Source organism: Leucopleurus acutus, assembly GCF_964270905.1.
Source record: "Leucopleurus acutus genome assembly, chromosome: 15".
Taxonomy (NCBI): Eukaryota; Metazoa; Chordata; class Mammalia; order Artiodactyla; family Delphinidae; genus Leucopleurus; species Leucopleurus acutus.
The window spans coordinates 80,341,834-80,360,717 of record NC_139157.1 but is presented as its reverse complement, the minus strand read 5'-3'; the positions used below and the strand labels follow the sequence as shown (position 1 = coordinate 80,360,717).

At 37.6% G+C, this 18,884-nt stretch overlaps 1 protein-coding gene across 48 annotated transcripts in view; it reads left to right on the top strand.

Moving 5' to 3' along the window:
* Positions 1-18,884, top strand: part of LOC309972198 (regulating synaptic membrane exocytosis protein 1) — a gene marked incomplete at both ends in the record, with an annotated part of 218,748 nt that overhangs the window by 125,659 nt on the left and 74,205 nt on the right. For 30 of the 48 annotated variants that reach the window (XM_082855719.1, XM_082855737.1, XM_082855736.1 and 27 more), the window contains one exon: positions 583-731. The exons of the other annotated variants lie outside the window; for them this stretch is intronic. In XM_082855719.1, coding sequence (XP_082711845.1) covers positions 583-731 — 149 coding nt within the window. The remainder of the gene's footprint in view (positions 1-582; positions 732-18,884) is intronic. 48 annotated transcript variants of the gene reach the window in all.

Genomic DNA, 18,884 nt, shown 5'->3' with positions numbered 1-18,884 from the left:
TACCTCCTTCTCTACAATGTCTTTGGCACAATCCTTCTGCTCTCATGTCAGTGCTTTTTTGCAGAGAGATGTGTTTTTTTGGTTACATTTGAAAGAATGTGATGTCTTAGCATAGGGAAAGTGTGTAGGTAAATTGAATATAAGTTTTAGACTCAAGAAGCACGGACAGATGGAAGCAGTCTACCCCATGGATAGAGTAGAAGGTGAGTGGAATCTGTAGGCAACGATGAAAACCCAGGCAAGGGAAGATGAACTGATGTACTAGAAAAAATAAATAATACAATTCTGAGGTCTTAAGTATGTGCAAATCATTTATTCAATGAATTTTCCACCCAAGCATTGACACTCTCGTTTTACGATTCAGTCCTTATAAACCACTCCTTACCATTCAAAGGGGGCCGGTTTGTGATACTGGAACCCATGTATCATGCTAGCGTTTGGGTCCTTTTAGACTCTACACCTATGTTTACGAAAGTGCACTTTTGCTTGATGTGGGCTGAGTAGCCGTTAGCCTAACCATGTGTGTCTCTGTTAGCCAGCCTCCGATGACAGAGCTCACGCTCTCTTGTTTTCCATCCTTAGTATAACGTACATACAGATCAGTACCGAAGCTGCGACAGCGTCTCCGCCAGATCCTCAGACAGTGACGTCAGCGACGTGTCTGCCATCTCCAGGACCAGTAGCACCAGCTTCCTGTCCGAGCAATCTGAGCGGCCCAGGGGCAGGACCAGGTGAGTGGATGCCACTGTGTGTACAAACCGGGTAAAAATGCACCGCGCTTCCTGAGTGTTCTCACTCAAACAGAGTTTAGGTCAAGTAGCAGAAACATTTCATTGAAACTACTGGGACTAGAGTGAGTTCGGCGTTGATTCACTGTTGTGTAACGTTGCCTGGACTCTTTGGTACTTACTATAAGATGGGGCTGTAACCAGAGTCATATTTTAGAGATCGCTCTAAAATTCCTTCTAAAGTGATTAAATCCACAAAGCATTCTTTAGTCCAGTGTCAGAAAGCTCTCTCTGTAAAGGGCCCCATAGTAAATATTTCAGGCTCTGCAGGACAATCTCTGTCTCGACGCTCTACATTGCCACTGAGGTGCAGAAGCTCTGCAAACAAGTGAACATAGCCCTATTCCAATAAAGTTTTATTTACAGAACAACAGAGAGCGGGCTGCATTTTCCCCTAGGCTGTAGTTTGTTGATCATGCCTTCCATCACATAGCAGCTGGTCCGCCTTCAGGTGGATGTGATAACAAAATACACACCCCTCTTCTACAGTAGGGGAGTTGTAAGAAGTTTGCATGAAGTATGTTTAAATCACCGACAGTTATCTTGATTCTCACAAGACAAATAACCCTGCCGAAAGGGAAAAGACCTCAGGAATCTGGCGCCATTTTCAGTACAGCAGACTCAGTATGGACAAGGCATGTTTTATATTTGTTCTTAAGTAGTTTCCAGAAGTAGAAGTTTCATTGAAGGCACTTTGGGGTTGATGAGAGGACCAAGAAATATAAATGTTCAAAACAGGAGCAACTATCTTCCTAATATTCCAAAAGCCTTTTATGATCGCACGTTTTGATGATGTATCCTGAGGCATTCCGTCTTCCTGGATTTCTCTGCACCTAGCTCACATGTTGAAGCAAATTGAGACCAATTATCTTACTGTTAATTAACAGTGCCACACTGAGATTCTGCAGGAGCAATTCCGATCGATCAAGACATTAAGAGAACGTTTTATCTCTATTTTGAATATTCTCAGCATCTGGTCCTAATAGGATATTAAGTTCTCTAAAATTTAAGAAAGAATGAAAAGAGCTGAGGAATGTAACTGTATTGAGCTGCTAGGATAGAGGGGTAAAAACGATTATAATCAATTCCTTTCTATTGAAATATTATTAAGATACTATGTTTCAAAACCTATTCGGTTTAGCAAGAATACTGATAAATAGGGCTTAAACAAAGACTTTTTTCACTTTTAGTCGCTAAAAACAATTTACTCAATAACTACAAAACCGTAAATCTTGAAGTAATTTTATGTTCACAATAGAGCCTCGTACCCTGAGTCCTATGCTGTAAAGAATGACTAATTCACAGAATTCATGTTACCAACCAACTGTGAGCATAATATGTGGGTCCACTGTCATTCTCTTGAAATTTCAGGAGAATAGGTTCTTCAGGGAAAATTTGGCTGTATGATTTTTGAGGAAGAAAGCAAAGAACAGAGAAATTGTAGGGGCCTCAACAACAAGGAACTATGATTTTATACAAAGGAAGAGAAAGAGCTTCATGGTAGTGATTGGAGCCAAGGTTACTCTGTGGGAAAATGCTAGTTTATCAGATAACACTCACTATAACTAGATCATGACAAGAAGCAGAAGATAGAGGATTTTTTGCCTCCTTGATTCATATAACTTTTATTACGTATTGAAGGTGATGGGGATGGAGTAGACCCAGGAAGGGTGCAAATAAATTTCTTAATGACAAATCTGTTTTCTGAGGGCATTTCCCTGTTTCCGGCTTCCTTTTCCCTTCTCTGTGGTTTAGAGGACATTTGAGCTCAGTTATTTTTACGTAAGTGGATTATGTAAATGCAGTCAGTTAAGCTAATGGCTAAACAAGTTTCCCCTGAAGCTAATGTGAAGAAGTATTTTCCCGTAGTCCCGTACTTTAGATCAGGAATTCTTCATATGTGGTGCATGTTTGATTTCTTAGAACACTTAGGAGGAGCAAAGAGGGTAAGATGAGCTATGGGAGGGGCAGGTCTTCCTTCTTACATCTTTTCATGTATGTTCTTCCCCCTAAATATCCTCACAGGCGCACGGACACACATGTACACCCCCCCAACACACACACACACACACACACACACACACACACACACACGCACACACACAGAGTTACTTTGGGTCCACCATCAGCCCTATGGTAAAAACCTGAGAGGAGGGTTTGTGATTAAAAATGACATCAAAAAGTTGCAGGCTCTTCAACTTTAAATATTCCCAATTCTTATAACACTATGAGTAATGATTTTTCTCAATATAGTACTGCTTTGCATTTCTGTGTTTTTTTTTTAATAACTAACACCTGCATAGGTTTTAAAATTTTATTTATTCAAGTTCATGGATAAAACGTGAAAAATGTGATCAATATAATAATAGATGTATTTACATTTCATAATAGGTACCAGCAAACTTTTGAGTTCCTATCAAGCGTAAAGGCTATTATTTTCCAAGACTTCATGAAAGTATAATATCTAGGCCGCATACTCAAGGAGATTATAATCTGTTTAAGAGTTTGAAACCTGTTTTTATATCCTGATTCCCTGCACAACTGACCCTTGAACAATGGTTGGGATAGAATCGGGACTCAAACCCTAGTTCTTTTGATTCCACATATTGTGATCTCTAACTGAACACAAAATTTTCCCCACACTTAGTTTATTTAAAGGTCTATAGACTGAAAATATAAGTACTATATTTATTGAAAAAATCCCCGTGTAAGCAGACCCATGCAGTTCAAACCCGTGTTGTTCAGGGGTATATGTCTTCACTCACATCTTCCCGTGACACAGGAAGTGTTTTACTATGCATTGCCTTGGATGGGTTTTCATCTGGAAGTCATTAGAAGGATTTAGAAGACACTGTAGCATCCCCTGAAGACAGGGCTCAGTACGTAAAAGTCAGCCAAGTGTCCACTGTCCTCCTGAAGGACCATAGGGAGAAACCACTGACTTGATCCTACCAGTATCATACAGAACCGTAGTGTGTAAAGTACCACGTATGGTTTTGACGCCTTCTATCCAAGTATGCTATGAACCAAGAAGATGTCAAGATAAGCACATCTGAAATGAGCAGTGGTCTGCACAGTATGATATATAGGCCAGCGTTTCCCAAACACTGCTTGCTACACTTTCCTGTTAACGATTCATAGTACACGCTATTGTTCTTAACATTTTGAGACGTTCTCTTGTAACAACTTGTTTATCTTTGCTTATTCCAGCGCATACCAAAGTTATTTCATTCTGGAATGCCTATTTCACAGGGACATCATGAATGTGTTGCATAGTTTTTGAGTGAAGTTTGGGAAATTCTGTTTTAGATAATCAGCACCCTTCTGCCTAAGAGATAAAAGGCTGTACGGAAAGCTTTAAAAAGCCTGTTTGGGGGACGAATAAAATTAAGCACTTATCAGATGTGTATAGGTTGAAAAATACAAATATATTTGGATGATCTATCTCTAAAAGATCATTTTCAGAATATTAGGAACTCATGGGCCATATTCTGAATCTTTTGTGTTTGAGATAATGATTAGGCAAAAAATACCTTGACCACTTGGGGATGGACCAGCTAGACCATGTGTTTCTGTGTGAATTGAAAAAGGGCATCTCTCCCCCCAGATGCATTCTAAATGCTTCATTCAAAATAGCCTAAAACATACTTCATGTTTTCAAAGTTTCTGTATACAGGGAAATATAGTAGAAAAACATACACTATAATGTTTATATTAGGGTAATTAACCTTTTGTAGATATAAAGAATTAAAAGTTATTCTAAAATTGTTGTCACGGATTAAAACTACTTAAAATCTCAGTAATTTCTAGGATGATTCTTACAGGACAAAATCAACACTTAATACTTCAAAATAATAAACATCAATAAAGATTTGACGTTCCTACTTTTTCAGACTTGTTCTGCACGTGAGTTACAATTTTAATTTCGTATTGGCTTAAATATTCCTCGAAGAATGTTTTCTTATCCAACCACAAAACATGCAAAGTATATTAGTAGAGGTGGCATAATTGACGATAAAAATGCACATATACTAGAAGCCCAGAAGGAATATGTTGAGTTTTTGAGTGCTCTATGTTTTTTTAACATCAAAGAAGATGTTCACCTCAAAAAGAGGCTGAATTTTCATGACATAGCTCTGATTTTTTTTTTCATCTTTATCATATAACCATTTCTTTCCAGGCAGACAAATTTCAGACGTTTTATACAAAATCAAGCTATAAAAGCAAATGCAAGCGTAATCCTATAATTGCTCTCAGATGTTATACAGCTTTAGAAGTTCTGTCAAAAGCAACAATTTCCCAGCAGCATTCACGTTTGTGACAAAGGTTTGCCTTGATCTGTAACGTTGCCTTTCTATATCTAAGTGGATTTTGATGCAAATAGTTTTTGGTCTTTTTATCATCTCCTTTTGAAAGAATATTTTCAAAAGCAGTTATCTTTTTCTACATTCATAGTTTGAAAGACTTGAGAGCTTTTTAAGAGGAGTTGTCTTCTATACACAAATATTAATCTTGCAACTGTAAATTTACTCAAAGCTGGAAGGTGATGTCACTAGGTGTAATAATTAGCGTATACTGAAGGAAATACGCTTATATTTATTGGGGGATTTTAAAACATTGTAGGTTAAATTATTTGATATTTTAAATTGTGATAGAGAATGAGTGCCTAGGTTAATATCTTCCAGAAAATCAATCTTATTATTGCAATTATGCTTGAAAAATATTACAGAAAATCCCTTTATTTCACGATAGTTCTTCAACTCAGCAAGGGAATACGGGATACCATGTAAAAAGAATCTGGATTTTCTGTGATGGCATTTGAAAAATACTTAACTGCAAAATCATCTGAGCAATTAACAGCTCAGAATACTAAAGGAAGCTTTCATTTTATATACTTATTCATTGTTATGCCTACTGACATTGGATACAGTCAGGAGTGCCCAAGAGGGAATTCTTAGAGCTAGCCACACAATTTCGCATGCTCGCCTGGTGTACTATAGAAAAACAAAGTCTACTGAGATCTACAAAAGTACTAAAAAGAAAGGAAAATGACATGGAGATTTGATGGGGAGGAGAGAACAAACTGGTACACAGTGAAAGATGCTGGATACTGAATATCCGAGAAAGGAAATATATTTTGGCGATCTTCTAGTGGCTTCTTTTATGGCATGTCTTCGTTTTAATTGTCCAAGACTGATGAGTGGACCATTATTATTTCCTGTGACTAGATTAAAGCTGTAGAGAGGTGGAAAGACTGTGCCATGTGCCCTTTAAAAGCTCTCTACCTTTATGGTAAAATTGCTAAACCATACTTATTAATATAACTTATGACTGAATGTGCCACGCATCTGAATTGTTATACCACACCATATCCGTAACATAAACAAAATACTCCTGACTTATGACTGTAAGTCACACGACAGTCCTTAGAGTAGCCAGTTAGAGCTCTCGGGGCAGGTGAGTAGATTCTCCTGGTGAGGGCGTGCCTTGCAAACCTTTGAGACAGTTTAAGGGGAAGCTGCGCTGGTCCAGTTTGAACAGCTCCAGCCTGCTTTGTTCTTACTGTTCTACTCTGTCAATTCATTTTAGATTTACTAAGATGTGTTTAGTTAAATTCTGGGAAGGTCAGCAGAGTATTAGGGAAACGCTTCCTGTTTAATAAACAATAAAAATGGTCAGTTATAATAAAGTTTTCAAAATTGAATAGAAACCCAGGATATCTTATGAAGATGGGAGTTATTTGTTGAAATGATCATGTGTAATTAGATCTTAGAGACAATGTCTGTCAATTGGGAAAAAATAACTACTCTACACATGGAGTTGTAAAGTACGTCGTGACTTTTTGTTATTTGTAGAAATCTATTTCCCTGTAGCTTTATTTCTTCTCTCAGGATTATATTAGATCATTTTTAACATTTAAAAGATTTTAAAGAGCACGTTCAATGGAAATTGTAGATAATGATAATTAGAAACTTTTCTTTAATGAGAAAAATAAGTCTTAGTATGTGTTTGGAAGAGGGTGTAAAAACGTATCTTAGTCAAGCTGAAATAAAATCTTTGAAAGCTCAAAAACAAACCGTATTAATAACTTTACTTGTAATACATGTTAGTCTATTTGTGATATTGTCATTTGTGATATTGTCTAAATCATAACTGATTGTGTACAGTGAGTATAACTTTCCAATTTGATTTAATTATCCTAAAAGAAGTTACACATTTAATTTACTATTTCGTTGTTAAATAAAATAAGAACATAATTCTCCCTGCTTAATTATTATTTTCCCCACAATATACAAGAAATTATCGATAACTTATGTACTGCTAACAGCACATCTTCAGTGTAATAGATTATTAGAAAGGTATAAAGTTTATACATCTTTTAAGTGCAAGGAAAATAACATAGATGATAAATCCTAAAGTGAATTGACAATATTAAAGCAGCTTTCAAATACAACCAATTTATTCCCTAGGAATAGTTTTCAAAGAGAAAATAATTTCAACTTTGGGCTTCCAGTTCCTGTTCACGGTACAGGATATGTTTGTAGCTGTGATCTTGGCTTTCGACACAGAGGCCAGGAGCAGTGCATTCACTCTGGGGCTATGACTGATGTCCAGAAGTACCAGCTTTGGATTCAGGCTAGGCTCGGGTGTAAGAGACCCACTCCTTTGCTAAGACACTGACTGACTCTGCTTCAATGCTCTGTAGTTTCCACAGCATATGAGGGCTTCCTCAAGGGCCACTTATGCCACCCTTTTGTCTTTGATGTGCTCTAATTACCACATAGACCAGCTATGAGAAGGATGCTCTGTGCTCTATTAGCGATCAAATAGCAGGGTGACTGTTTTGAGAGGCCGTCAAATTGTTACTATATTTTTATGCCAAGACATATAAAATGGGAATTTTCTAACAGATTCTTAAGTTTCTATTTATCTTCTGTGTTTATGTGTTTATATCTGCATGTTGGAGAACTGACTGCTGATTATAAACCTGGCAGTATTATGTGGATGGGTAGCTAACAGTTTTAATGGTCACCAAGCATGAACTCTGGTTATCAACGTTAAATACCGGTGCTTCAGGAAAATCTTCATATTTCTGTGGTAATTACCCTATTATTTGAAATGGATACGATATCCTTTCACTCAAAACCAGTGCTTCCGAAACTTCACCTATTTCACGTGTCACTTTCATATTTTGCCATGACTGCGTAACACATGTATACAGCACACAATATCATGAGTGCTGTAACAGCTCAGGAGTGTAACAGTTAATGATCTCATTTTATAAATAAAATAAAATGAAGCAACCTATTAACTTTCCTTGGCAGTAGGCAGTAGAGCTAGAATTGAGAGCCCTGTGATTTAACCTCTTTATTTTTATGTAGTGAATCTCTTTATCTCTAATAATAGTTTTTTGCTTTAAAGTCTATTTTGTCTTACACGACAAATTGTAAACTAGTGTCCAGTCTACTTTTCACATCCTTTTATTTTTAATCTTTCTCTTAAAGGGTATGAGTTATGTGTGAGTTATATCTCTTGTAACCATCATAGAACTGGATCCAGATTTTCTTTTTTCCTTCTCGTTTGACAATCTGTATCATTTAATTGGCTAACTAATGCATTTACATTTATTTTGATTTCTTACGTATTTGGAATTCTTTCTACTATCTTGTTTTATGTTTTCAATATTTATTGTTCTATTTTTTCCTCTTTCCTGATTGGTTTTGAATCAAATTGCTTTTATTTCATTTCTTTCTCTATTATTCTGGAAATTATATTATTTCTATGATTTTAGTGCCTAATTTAGTGTTTCGAGAATATATATTTCGTTAAGTAATAAATCTAAAAGTTAAAATTACTTCTACTCCCCCCAGAGGAAAAAAAATGACTCTATACACGTTAGCTCCTTTACCATCCCTCCACCATTTGCATATTTTTGTCCAGTGTTTTAATTATATATTGTTTTCTTTCTCCCATTATTGGATGTTATTTTTTTTAATGCTTTAGAGTAACCCACATACTTTCTAGTTTCTTTGCTAACCATTTTTCTTGCATCTTAGATCTTCATTTGGGAAGCATTCTCCATCTTCCTGAAATATATGCATTGTATTTTTTTAATTGTTTGTTTATTTATTTATGCAAATCAATGCCACCAGTGAAGATCCCTTAGGACTTAGACCCAGACCCACATTGTCCCTTGTTCTCCATGGGTCTTGGTTCATGCAGGGATTTCAGTTCTAAGTCCCCTCTGACCCTGGACTCAAGGCTCTAAATTTCTCATCTGCAGAACCTCCCAAGACATTCATAACTCACTTAGCAATCTGTTTTCAGTCCCTTCTTGGTCTTTAGGCCACAGGGATTTTCCTTTCTTTCCTGTGAACATAGGTTGTATTTTAACAGGTATTTGTTGTCATTTTCCCATCATTTCTAGGTATTGGGGAGGGAAAGGATTTTTCAGAATATCTCATCTACCACTTTGCTAGAAATAGTAGTTCATATTTAATGTGCTACTATTTTCTTAATTTTAAAAAATTTACTCACTTAAAAGGATAATATTTAAAGCAAAATAAATAAATAAATAATTGTAGCAAGAAGAACTGTGGCCCTAGGGACCTTATACCAGGTTAGAGGGAAAATGCCAGGGCAGGGAAAAGAGAATTGCATCTTGAACTGGTGGTGATATCTAAGGCACGGGAGGACAAGTGATGGGGGTGGATGGAGGGGGAGGTGAAGGAAGAAAGGAACGAATGAACCAAGGGAAGAAAGGAGGGAGGGAGGAAGGAAAGAGGGAGCTCCAGCAGAGAAAGGCCCCTTGAATGGTGAGGAGAAACGGAAGCTGGGAACGGATAAATGACATGGGGGCAAAGGTAGATTACAGCCCAGAGGCAGGCAGAGATTCTTGGGGGGGGGGGTGGAATTTAATGAGGGAGCCCAGGTGGGCCATAGATTAAGGGAGCGATTAGTGATCCTGGAATAAAGAGGTCCTTAGAGGCTGCTTTGGACTCAGATGCCAATCTTCGGTTCAGTCTGCTGTGGCCAAGGTGACAGGACACCAAGCACGTAAAGCTGGGCACAACGGATGCCGGGGGCCCCTTTATTCAAACGGTGGCAGTGGACCTGGGGAGCATGGCCAGTGCAGGATGCTGACAGGCAAACAAACAAACACATCAAAACAACAAAAAAACCCAACCCTTTAATATCAGGCCTTCACATTCTGTAGATTGATACAAAACCATTTTGCTACACCTAGAAGAATGACCACTGCACCACAGTTATCAGAATTTCATGGACAGTAAGGTAATGGGCTTGGAATAATAACATGGACAGCTACTGTTTATTTTACAGTTGAAGGTAGTTTACAGAGATGATTCCCCATCGTCCAACAAAGTAGATGTTTCTGTTTATTTTATAAATGAGAAAATGAGATATCTGAGATTTGAAGAAATTGTCCAGGGCCATAAATAGCAAATAATGATGCTGTCAATAGAATCTAGGTCTTTCTTATCGTAAAGCTCATAGATTTGCTGTTGTTATTTTTCTTTTTCACTCTGCACACCTATCTTTAAAAACTAGTGAAGTTTTTAAAGGCAGAAATAAAAAAAAAGTAAATTCAATGCTAAAATGACATCAGTGATAAGACCTGTGAAGCCCAGGGCATATTTAGAAAGTTTCCCATCCCAACAGCCATATGGACAGACGCAAAATCTGAAAGTGCTAGAGCTTTGGCTCTTCAGAAGGGTTTGGTCCAATAGTACCCCTCCCTCTGAGGTCCCTATTCTGCAGTGAGTGATGCTGAGAAACCCCAGATGTAAGTGTGTGAGTTTGTGCAGGTGTCCAGTTGTTTTCATAGGCTCTAGGAAATACTGAAGTGAGCCTTCCCCGCTCCAAACGCCTGACGGCCGTGAGAAATCACATAGACTTCATTCCATCCAGAGCCCAGCCAGTCGAGGCTACCCCGCCCTTTGTCAGCTGCATCCCGTGTGACCCAGGACAGAAGCCTGGTAACAGCCACTGAGATCCTCGGTCTGAAGTGCAAATTTAAGGTGTGGAGAAAACCTTGCTGGAAACGGGGACGGGAAGCCGATGGGGACGGCAGGTCATCCAGATCTTATATGTTTATGGTCGGAGTAGACGTGTATAAAGAGGTGTTATGTATGACAACTGAGAACAACCCTGAGAAGGAGGCCTTATCCAGATTCAAGAGTTCTCTGAAAGGCTGTGTTTTACAGACCCTTAGGAAAGATCACTCTTCTGGGCAGAGTTCTCTATGGCCTTTGGCTGCCTCTGTCATCCTGCATCTTCGTTGTTGCCCCCTTTAGAGTGGGACAGGGTTGACGGACCCTCTAGTGTCAGGCTCTGCTCAGAGTGGATGGAAACGTGCCCACAGAACCTACCATGTCATGATGAAACCAGGATTCGGAAGGGAACTCTGATCGGTCATTATCGATCAAATCACTGCAAAGAGATTTACCCTTATTTTCAAAACACTGTCAGGTATTATTTCCTTCTAAAACTTTTAACTAAATCTGCCCAAAATATGTTGATGTATCTGTGCATAAATTCTTGATTGGATTTTATCAAAACGTATAAAAGATAAAGCTATAAAAGACTCTTACTATTTACATTTACTTTAGTGATATAAAATACATGCTAAATGTCTAATTTTAGTGATATGTTTCCCACATATTAAATAATAAAAATGATTTAGTTGTAGTATCACACTTACAGCATTAGTTTAGTCTGTAGTTAGTTATATCTTTTATGTGAATTAAGTTTCTAGTTCCAGAAAGTTGTCAGGTGTGAATCTCAGATACGAAGAAGGACATTGGGAAACGTAGCCAGATCAAGTGTGAGGAAGTTGAGGAATGCAAGAGGGTGTGGAAAAGGGAAAATTAATATGATTAGTTAGTAGGAAATAAAGTAGGAAATAGATTATATATGCAGAAGTAAATAAAGAACTGAAAATATATGCTGCCACTATCTATCATCTATCTATCTATCTATCACCTATCTATCATCTATATATATCTATCGTCTATCATCTATCATCTAGCTATTATGTGTCTATCTCTCTATCTTCTATCTATATATCTAGCTATCAGTCTATCTATCTATATCTGCTTTGATACTATCACTAACCAACACTGAGACCTTCACCAAGTACACAGCTTCTGTAGAACTTAATTTATTTTCCTATTTAGTTATTCATTCACTCATTCACCCATTCACCAGTCATTTATTGGGTGCCTATTATATGGAGGTAGGATAGTTGATACCTACTCTATGGTGTGGAGCAAACCAGACATGATCCCTAGCTCTGTGGTTTTAAGTGAATCTTTATATATATATATATATTTTATTATGTGTATAGTCATCTGAAAAATGAGAATCATACCTGCCACTCCTGCCTCACAGGACTGTGTGAGAATAAAATGATAGTGTATGTCAGATGCTCTGGAAGAGTAGTTATGCTGTATGATTATAACTCAGTTACTCCATACAAGATGCGAAGGATTAAGTGAGTTACTTTGTACTTTTCAGAGTTCTCCTTACATGTCTCACAGGCCAGATGACTACCTAGGGTGTGACACAACACCTTTCAAAATCTGGATTTTGATTGTTAATATTCAATTTTTCCACTTGGTTGTGATTTATGATGAGCTGGATGAATGTGTGTTGGCCCGGAGAAGTTCCATTTCATTAACACGGAGCTTTTTGGAGTCATGCCCTTGGACTGTTGGTGTTCTAAGGAACATTGCTGTCTGCAGATTGCCATGTACATGTTTGAAACAGGAGAAGAACTAAAGGGTGAAGAGGAGACTTAGATTGCAGGGCTCAGGGCTTTATCCTTCCACGAGAGCAGTTTTACTAGTATTTGTTTTATTAATTCAAGACCTATGAAATATATTATTAAAAAATAAAGAGGAAGTATTGCTGCCCTAAAAGCATATTGTAAACCAAATGTGGCACAATAAATTCTGGTGCTATGATCTGCAGGAAAAAAATGAAAATATGAGATCTGGTACTAATTCTTTAGCTACTAAGTATTTTGAATTCAGATAATACCATAATTTGGCCAATGGTTTGTGTATTGTGTTGCAAGTCTTCGGTGCAATACGTTAAGAAAAAAACTCAATTTCAAAGAAGAGGAAAACTTGCAGACTCTTTGGTCTGTATTGAGCTTAGTTGCTCTATTTTCCTACTGTACACTTTGTTTATGAATCATACACTTGAGGTATGAAGTAGAAGAAGTACTTGGGATTGCTTTGGAGCACATTAGCTTTACACAGTATGATACAAACTATCTCAAGGAATATATTTTATTTTCAAACTCATTGCTTCAGCATGCATAGCTAACAGGCTTGTAGCTGCTACTCTTGGTAACTGTTACTTTTAAAACAATATGGTAAAAACTTTAAAGGCTTTTTTACTTTATCACTATTTTAAGAAAATAATCATTTAGAGCTACAGTTCTTTACTCATTTTTAAATATGATTACATTGATTTCACCTAGGCCATCTTGAAGCATAGACACAATAACCAAATTTGTATAAATCAACACTCGCCGAATGAATACATAGTACATACCCAGTGCAGTAAATCAAAAACCCTAGACCTTGAAGAGTTCTCAAAAAGCTTTACATGCTAGTTTCCTATAATTAGTGGAAATGTTTTCTAAGTTGTCTGAATCATCCAACATAATTAGTGGTCTTCTTTGCTCCTTTGTAAACTAAGACAACAGTTACGTCAAGAAATCACTTGTGTGTGCCTGTCTTCAGCTTCATGAATTTGTAATTTTGTGACTCATTTATACTATTTTATGGTTCAGAAATAATATGAGATTTTTTATATATGTTTTACTGAAGTATAGTTGATTTGCAATGTGTCAAGTGTACAGCAAAGTGATTCAGTTGTACATATATATATATGTATATATACACATATATATATATATATACACACACACATATATATATATTCTTTTCAGATTCTTTTCCATTATAGCTTATTACAAGATATTGAGTATAGTTCCCTGGGCTATACAGTAGGTCCTTGTTGGTTATCTATTTTACATATAGTAGTGTGTATATGTTAATCCCAAACTCCTAATTTATCCCTCCCCCACCCCCTTTCCCCTTTGGTAACCATAAGTTTGTTTTCTATGTCTGTGAGTCTGTTTCTGTTTTGTAAATAAGTTTGTTTGTATCATTTTTTAGATTCCACATATAAGTGATACCATATGATATTTGTCTTTCTCTGTCTTACTTACTTCACTTAGTATGGTAATCTCTAGTTGCATCCATGTTGCTGCAAATGGCACAATTTCGTTCCTTTTTGTGGCTGAGTAATACTCCATTGTATATATTTATCACGTCTTCTTTAACCATTCCTCTGTTGATAGACATTTAGGCTGCTTCCATGTCTTGGCTATTGTAAATAGTGCTGCCGTGAACATTGGGGTGCACGTGTCTTTTCGAATTACGGTTTTCCCCGGACATATGGCCAGGAGTGGGATAGCTGGGTCACATGGTAATTCTATTTTCGTTTTTTGAGGAACCTCCATACTGTTCTCCATAGTGGATGTACCAGTTTACATTCCCACCAACAATATAGAAGGGTTCCCTTTTGAGAGATGACTTTCTAATGTTTCACTATTTACTGAATATTGTACACCAGCTTTTGTTCAACTGTGTGTGTGTGTGTGTGTGTGTGCGCGCATATATATTTAACTGAATTTATGGTAGACTGGAAATACACAGATATATGTTTAACTCATCATTTGGTCCCTAAGGTCCCTAAACACTAAGGTCCCTAAACATTTCTTAGAACACATAATAAACAAATTTATTTAATATAGTTTAATATTAAATTAAATTATATTTAATTAATATAATTAAATTAATTAAATATAATTAAATTAATAGTATTTAGTATTTAAACAGTGTAATTACGTTTTTTCTACCCCATTATCCACTTAGTTCCCAAGTCAAAAGCTGGAAGCCGCCCTAGTTTTAACTCTCCGCAATCCTCCTCCTAATGCTTTGTTTCTCAATCTTTGAACCATTATCAACCCCCAAGGAGACTTTTGGATGCTCTTTCCCTAAAGCCCTCCCCACAGGACATTTTAACCTCACAGGTACTCTGTGTTTGTACACTGTGGCCCCTTGGAGGACCACAACCATAGTATTAACTGAGATGTCTTTATCCCTCTCACCTCCACCAAGAGCCAGTGATCACCTCTGGAAGCTTATTACTCACATTGAGAATCTGTGTTCAAATCAGTCATCAATTGTATTGATTTTACTTCCTACATAGAACTCATGATCACAGACTGAAGATTACAGAGGACAGTTGTTTTTATTCCTCTCTGGTTGCCAACTGAAAATGACCCAAACTTTGTAAGAAAAAGACTGAAAATTTCATCTACTATGAAACTGGGAGACAACTACATCCTTAAATTATAAACTATAGAAAAAAGCCTTCAAATTCAGTGAAATCTGGACTAAAATGAGGAGAAATACCAAGACTGACTTATTCAGCGACTGAATATAATGTAGAGTTCTCCAAAATAAATGGTACAGCCTTAAAAAGCCCAATCGAAAATGCGCACCTAGGATCTGTGAGAACTAGGGAAAGTTCTAGACCTGGGGCATCCTGAAACAATGTTTCCTACCTCAGAGGAGCAGCTGACATCTGCTCAGAGGAGAAGCCTCACTGGTCTGCCAGGTTGCCTGGGAGCTGTAAATAGGAATCAATTTGGACAACACCACTCAGTGTAGTTTGCAGAGAAATAAATTGCTATAGCACAATCATAACACATACATCTTCATTACTAATCATGTGGAGATTTGGATAACATCACTGGTCTGGATGATTTTAATCTTATCTGAAAATAAGCAATAAGATGACACAGCCTTTCCAGCTGTAGGTGTGACAGGATAGCTTATATCAGATGATCCCGCCTGTAAACCTACAAAAGCTAAACAAGAAGAAACAAACAAATAAAAAACTGTTTGGCGGCACTTGGAAGCAACATAGCAGACAAAGAAACTGGAGGGATTGCAACCCTTGAAAGAAGGAAAGAACACGAAGTGATGCCACATGTACCCCTTTTTCTATGGAGGGACTTTGCAACCCGGTGACACAGATACTGGAGCAAAGCAAAAAGCAGCATCTTCCCGGGCTGAGGAGACAGATGTCACAGTTCAGGAACTGACAGAGAAGCTGGAAACTGTGAGTGGAGGGTCCCAAAATTTGCTACAGATGCCCCTCATTTGATGACTGCTGAGCTGTGCATGCACAGAAATTAACTGAGAAATTAACCAAACAGCAGCAGCTGGAAGATGAACTTCTGAGCAGACCTTCCAGCAGCTGCCGGGTGCTGGGAGAGGTCCATCCCCTTCAAGTGCGTGGGAAACACTTTGGTGTCCTGGACAAATTCCAGAAGGACCAAACTGGGAATAAGCGTCACACAGTACGAGTAAGGGCAGACCTTCAAGCCCAGCTCTGAACAGGAACAGGATTAATTCTCTCTGCCAACCAAAAGCAATTTCACCCTTGTTGGAGGAAAATAATATCATCCAGAGCCTCTGTAGGTAGGTTTTCACCCACAACGTCTGGCATCTAATTGAAATTTACAAGGCAAGCTAAAACTTTTAAATTAATAGAAAGAGGACCAACCAACTAAAAACTAACAATAGAGTTATCAAAGAAGGATATCCATGATTAATATATCCATGATTAATATGTTCTAGCAAACAATATCCATGATTAATATGTTCTTAAAATATCCATGATTAATACGTTCTAGCAAACAAAGGAGAATGGATGCTTTCAGCAGACACCTGGAACCCATTTTTATAAATTGAACAATAATTCTAAAACTAAAAAATAAAAACCCTAACAACACATTTAATAGGTGGGTTAATTAATTAATTAATGGCATATTAGAAACAGCAGAACAGAGAATTAGTGAGCTGGTCAGTGGAAAGTATATAAATTGACACAAGAGAAAGAAGAGAAGTTTCAGGAGAACAGGACAGATGTGAGATGTGATGGAAAGGTCTGAGTGTGTAACTGAGTCCCAGAAGGAGAGGAAGTGCAGAAACAATACTTGAATCCTGAAGGGCTGGCTGAGAACTTTCCAACTTTATAAATCCAACGACCTTTCAAATTCTGAAAATACATGAAGAGAAAAACAAATCTAGCAATATCATGATCAGAGTACTGAACATTAAAGAAAAAAACTTTTTTTAGAAGAATCCTAGGGGGAAAAAAAGAGATTATCTTCAGGGAAGCAGCAGTAAGATTTTGGCTGAAATATCAACAGATGTTATCAAAGCCCCAAACCAATGGAATGACCAAAGGAAAGAATGCTGCAAGAAAAAATAAAAACATCCAACCCACTGTTTATGCTTAGTACATGTTACCCAGCAAAAATAACCTTCAGACAGTGCACGGGTACATGAATGAAATAGCTAAGAACTCATCACCAGCGGACCTGCTCTTTATGTTGGGAGAAAATGCCCCCAGTTGGAAGCTCTAAGCTGGAGGAAGGAATAGAGAACACCAGGGAGAGTTAGTAATAATAACAGTAACAACAACAACATACTGGGGAGAGTTAGTAATAATAACAGTAACAACAACAACAACATAGGGGGAGAGATAGTACTAGTAACAGTAACAACAACAACAACATAGGGGGAGAGATAGTAATAATAACAGTAATAACAACAACAACCAGGGAGAGTTAGTAATAATAATAGTAACAACAACAGTACCCAGTGGTAGTTAAGACGTGTACAAGTAACACCTATAAAATACCTACGTGAAAGGTGGGAGGGGAGCAAAGGAATCAAGCTGCTGTAAAGTTCATGCATTATTCTAAAAGTAGTAACATTTCTAACTTAAGGAGAATTCTGATAAGGTAAATACTTTAATCTTGAGAGTAGCCGCTAACAAATACTAGAAGAACGCACAACTCAGATCCTAATAGTGGAGGAAAATATGCCTAACTAATCCAGCTCGGTAAAAAGGAGAGGTGAAAGGACAAACGGATGTGATCGTTAAAAATAAACAGCCAATAGTCGACTTGACTCTGGCCGTATCAGTAATTGCCTCACACGTAAACGGACGAAATGCTTATTACCAATATCATGGAATGAAAACAGGAGATATCAGTGCAGGTGACCAAATATTTAAATGACATGAACAATTTTATGCAGATAAGTTTTATACCTGAGATCAAGTCAGCGGACTGACCAACAGGCCAGATCTGGCCCACCGCCTGCTTTTGTGAATAAAGGTTTATTAGGACACATCTGTGCCCATTTGTTTACATATCATCTGTGGCTCTTTTCCCACTACAAGAACGAAGGTGAGACTGTTTGGCCCACAAAGCCTAAAATATTTACCTAACCCTGACGTAGATGAAATCTACAAATTCCTTGAAAAGCACAGCTTACTAAAACTAACATAAGAAGGAATAAAAACACGGAGGAGTCCTGTGATTAAAGATGATCCTATAATTGTTTTAAACCTCCCCACAAGGAAAACTGCTGACCCGGGTGGATTCACTGGTAAGTTTTTCCAAAAATTTAAAGAATAAATGCTCTTAATCATACCCGATATTTCCAGAGAGTAAAGAGGAGAAATACTTCCAAACTCTCTCTGTGAGTCAAGCCTCTACTTGATAAATTTGGTAAGGAGAAGACAGGAAAGTTATAGGCCAAAATCTCTCATTCAATTAGACAAAAGGCCTCAAGCAAAATTTTAGCCAATTGAATCCAGATAGAGAAAGAGATCGCTTTGTAAAATCCCATCTGTGGGATTTTGGGACATTTTTGAACATCAGGGGTCTGTTCGACCCCCTGTGGGTTGGGACCCAGCCAGGCTGGATATGATCTCGGGCACCGCAGGCCAGTGTTGCCTGCAGTGTCTGGTTAAAGGGAGGCTTCTGATCTGCGTCACAGGGCGATCTATCTGTCGGTCTGTCTGTCTCTATCCATCTCTATGAGACAGAGAAATTTTGAGAGAGAGAATGAAAATACATTATGAAGACAACAGTTTTGTTCTGTAAGTGAGAGACTGGCTTAACAT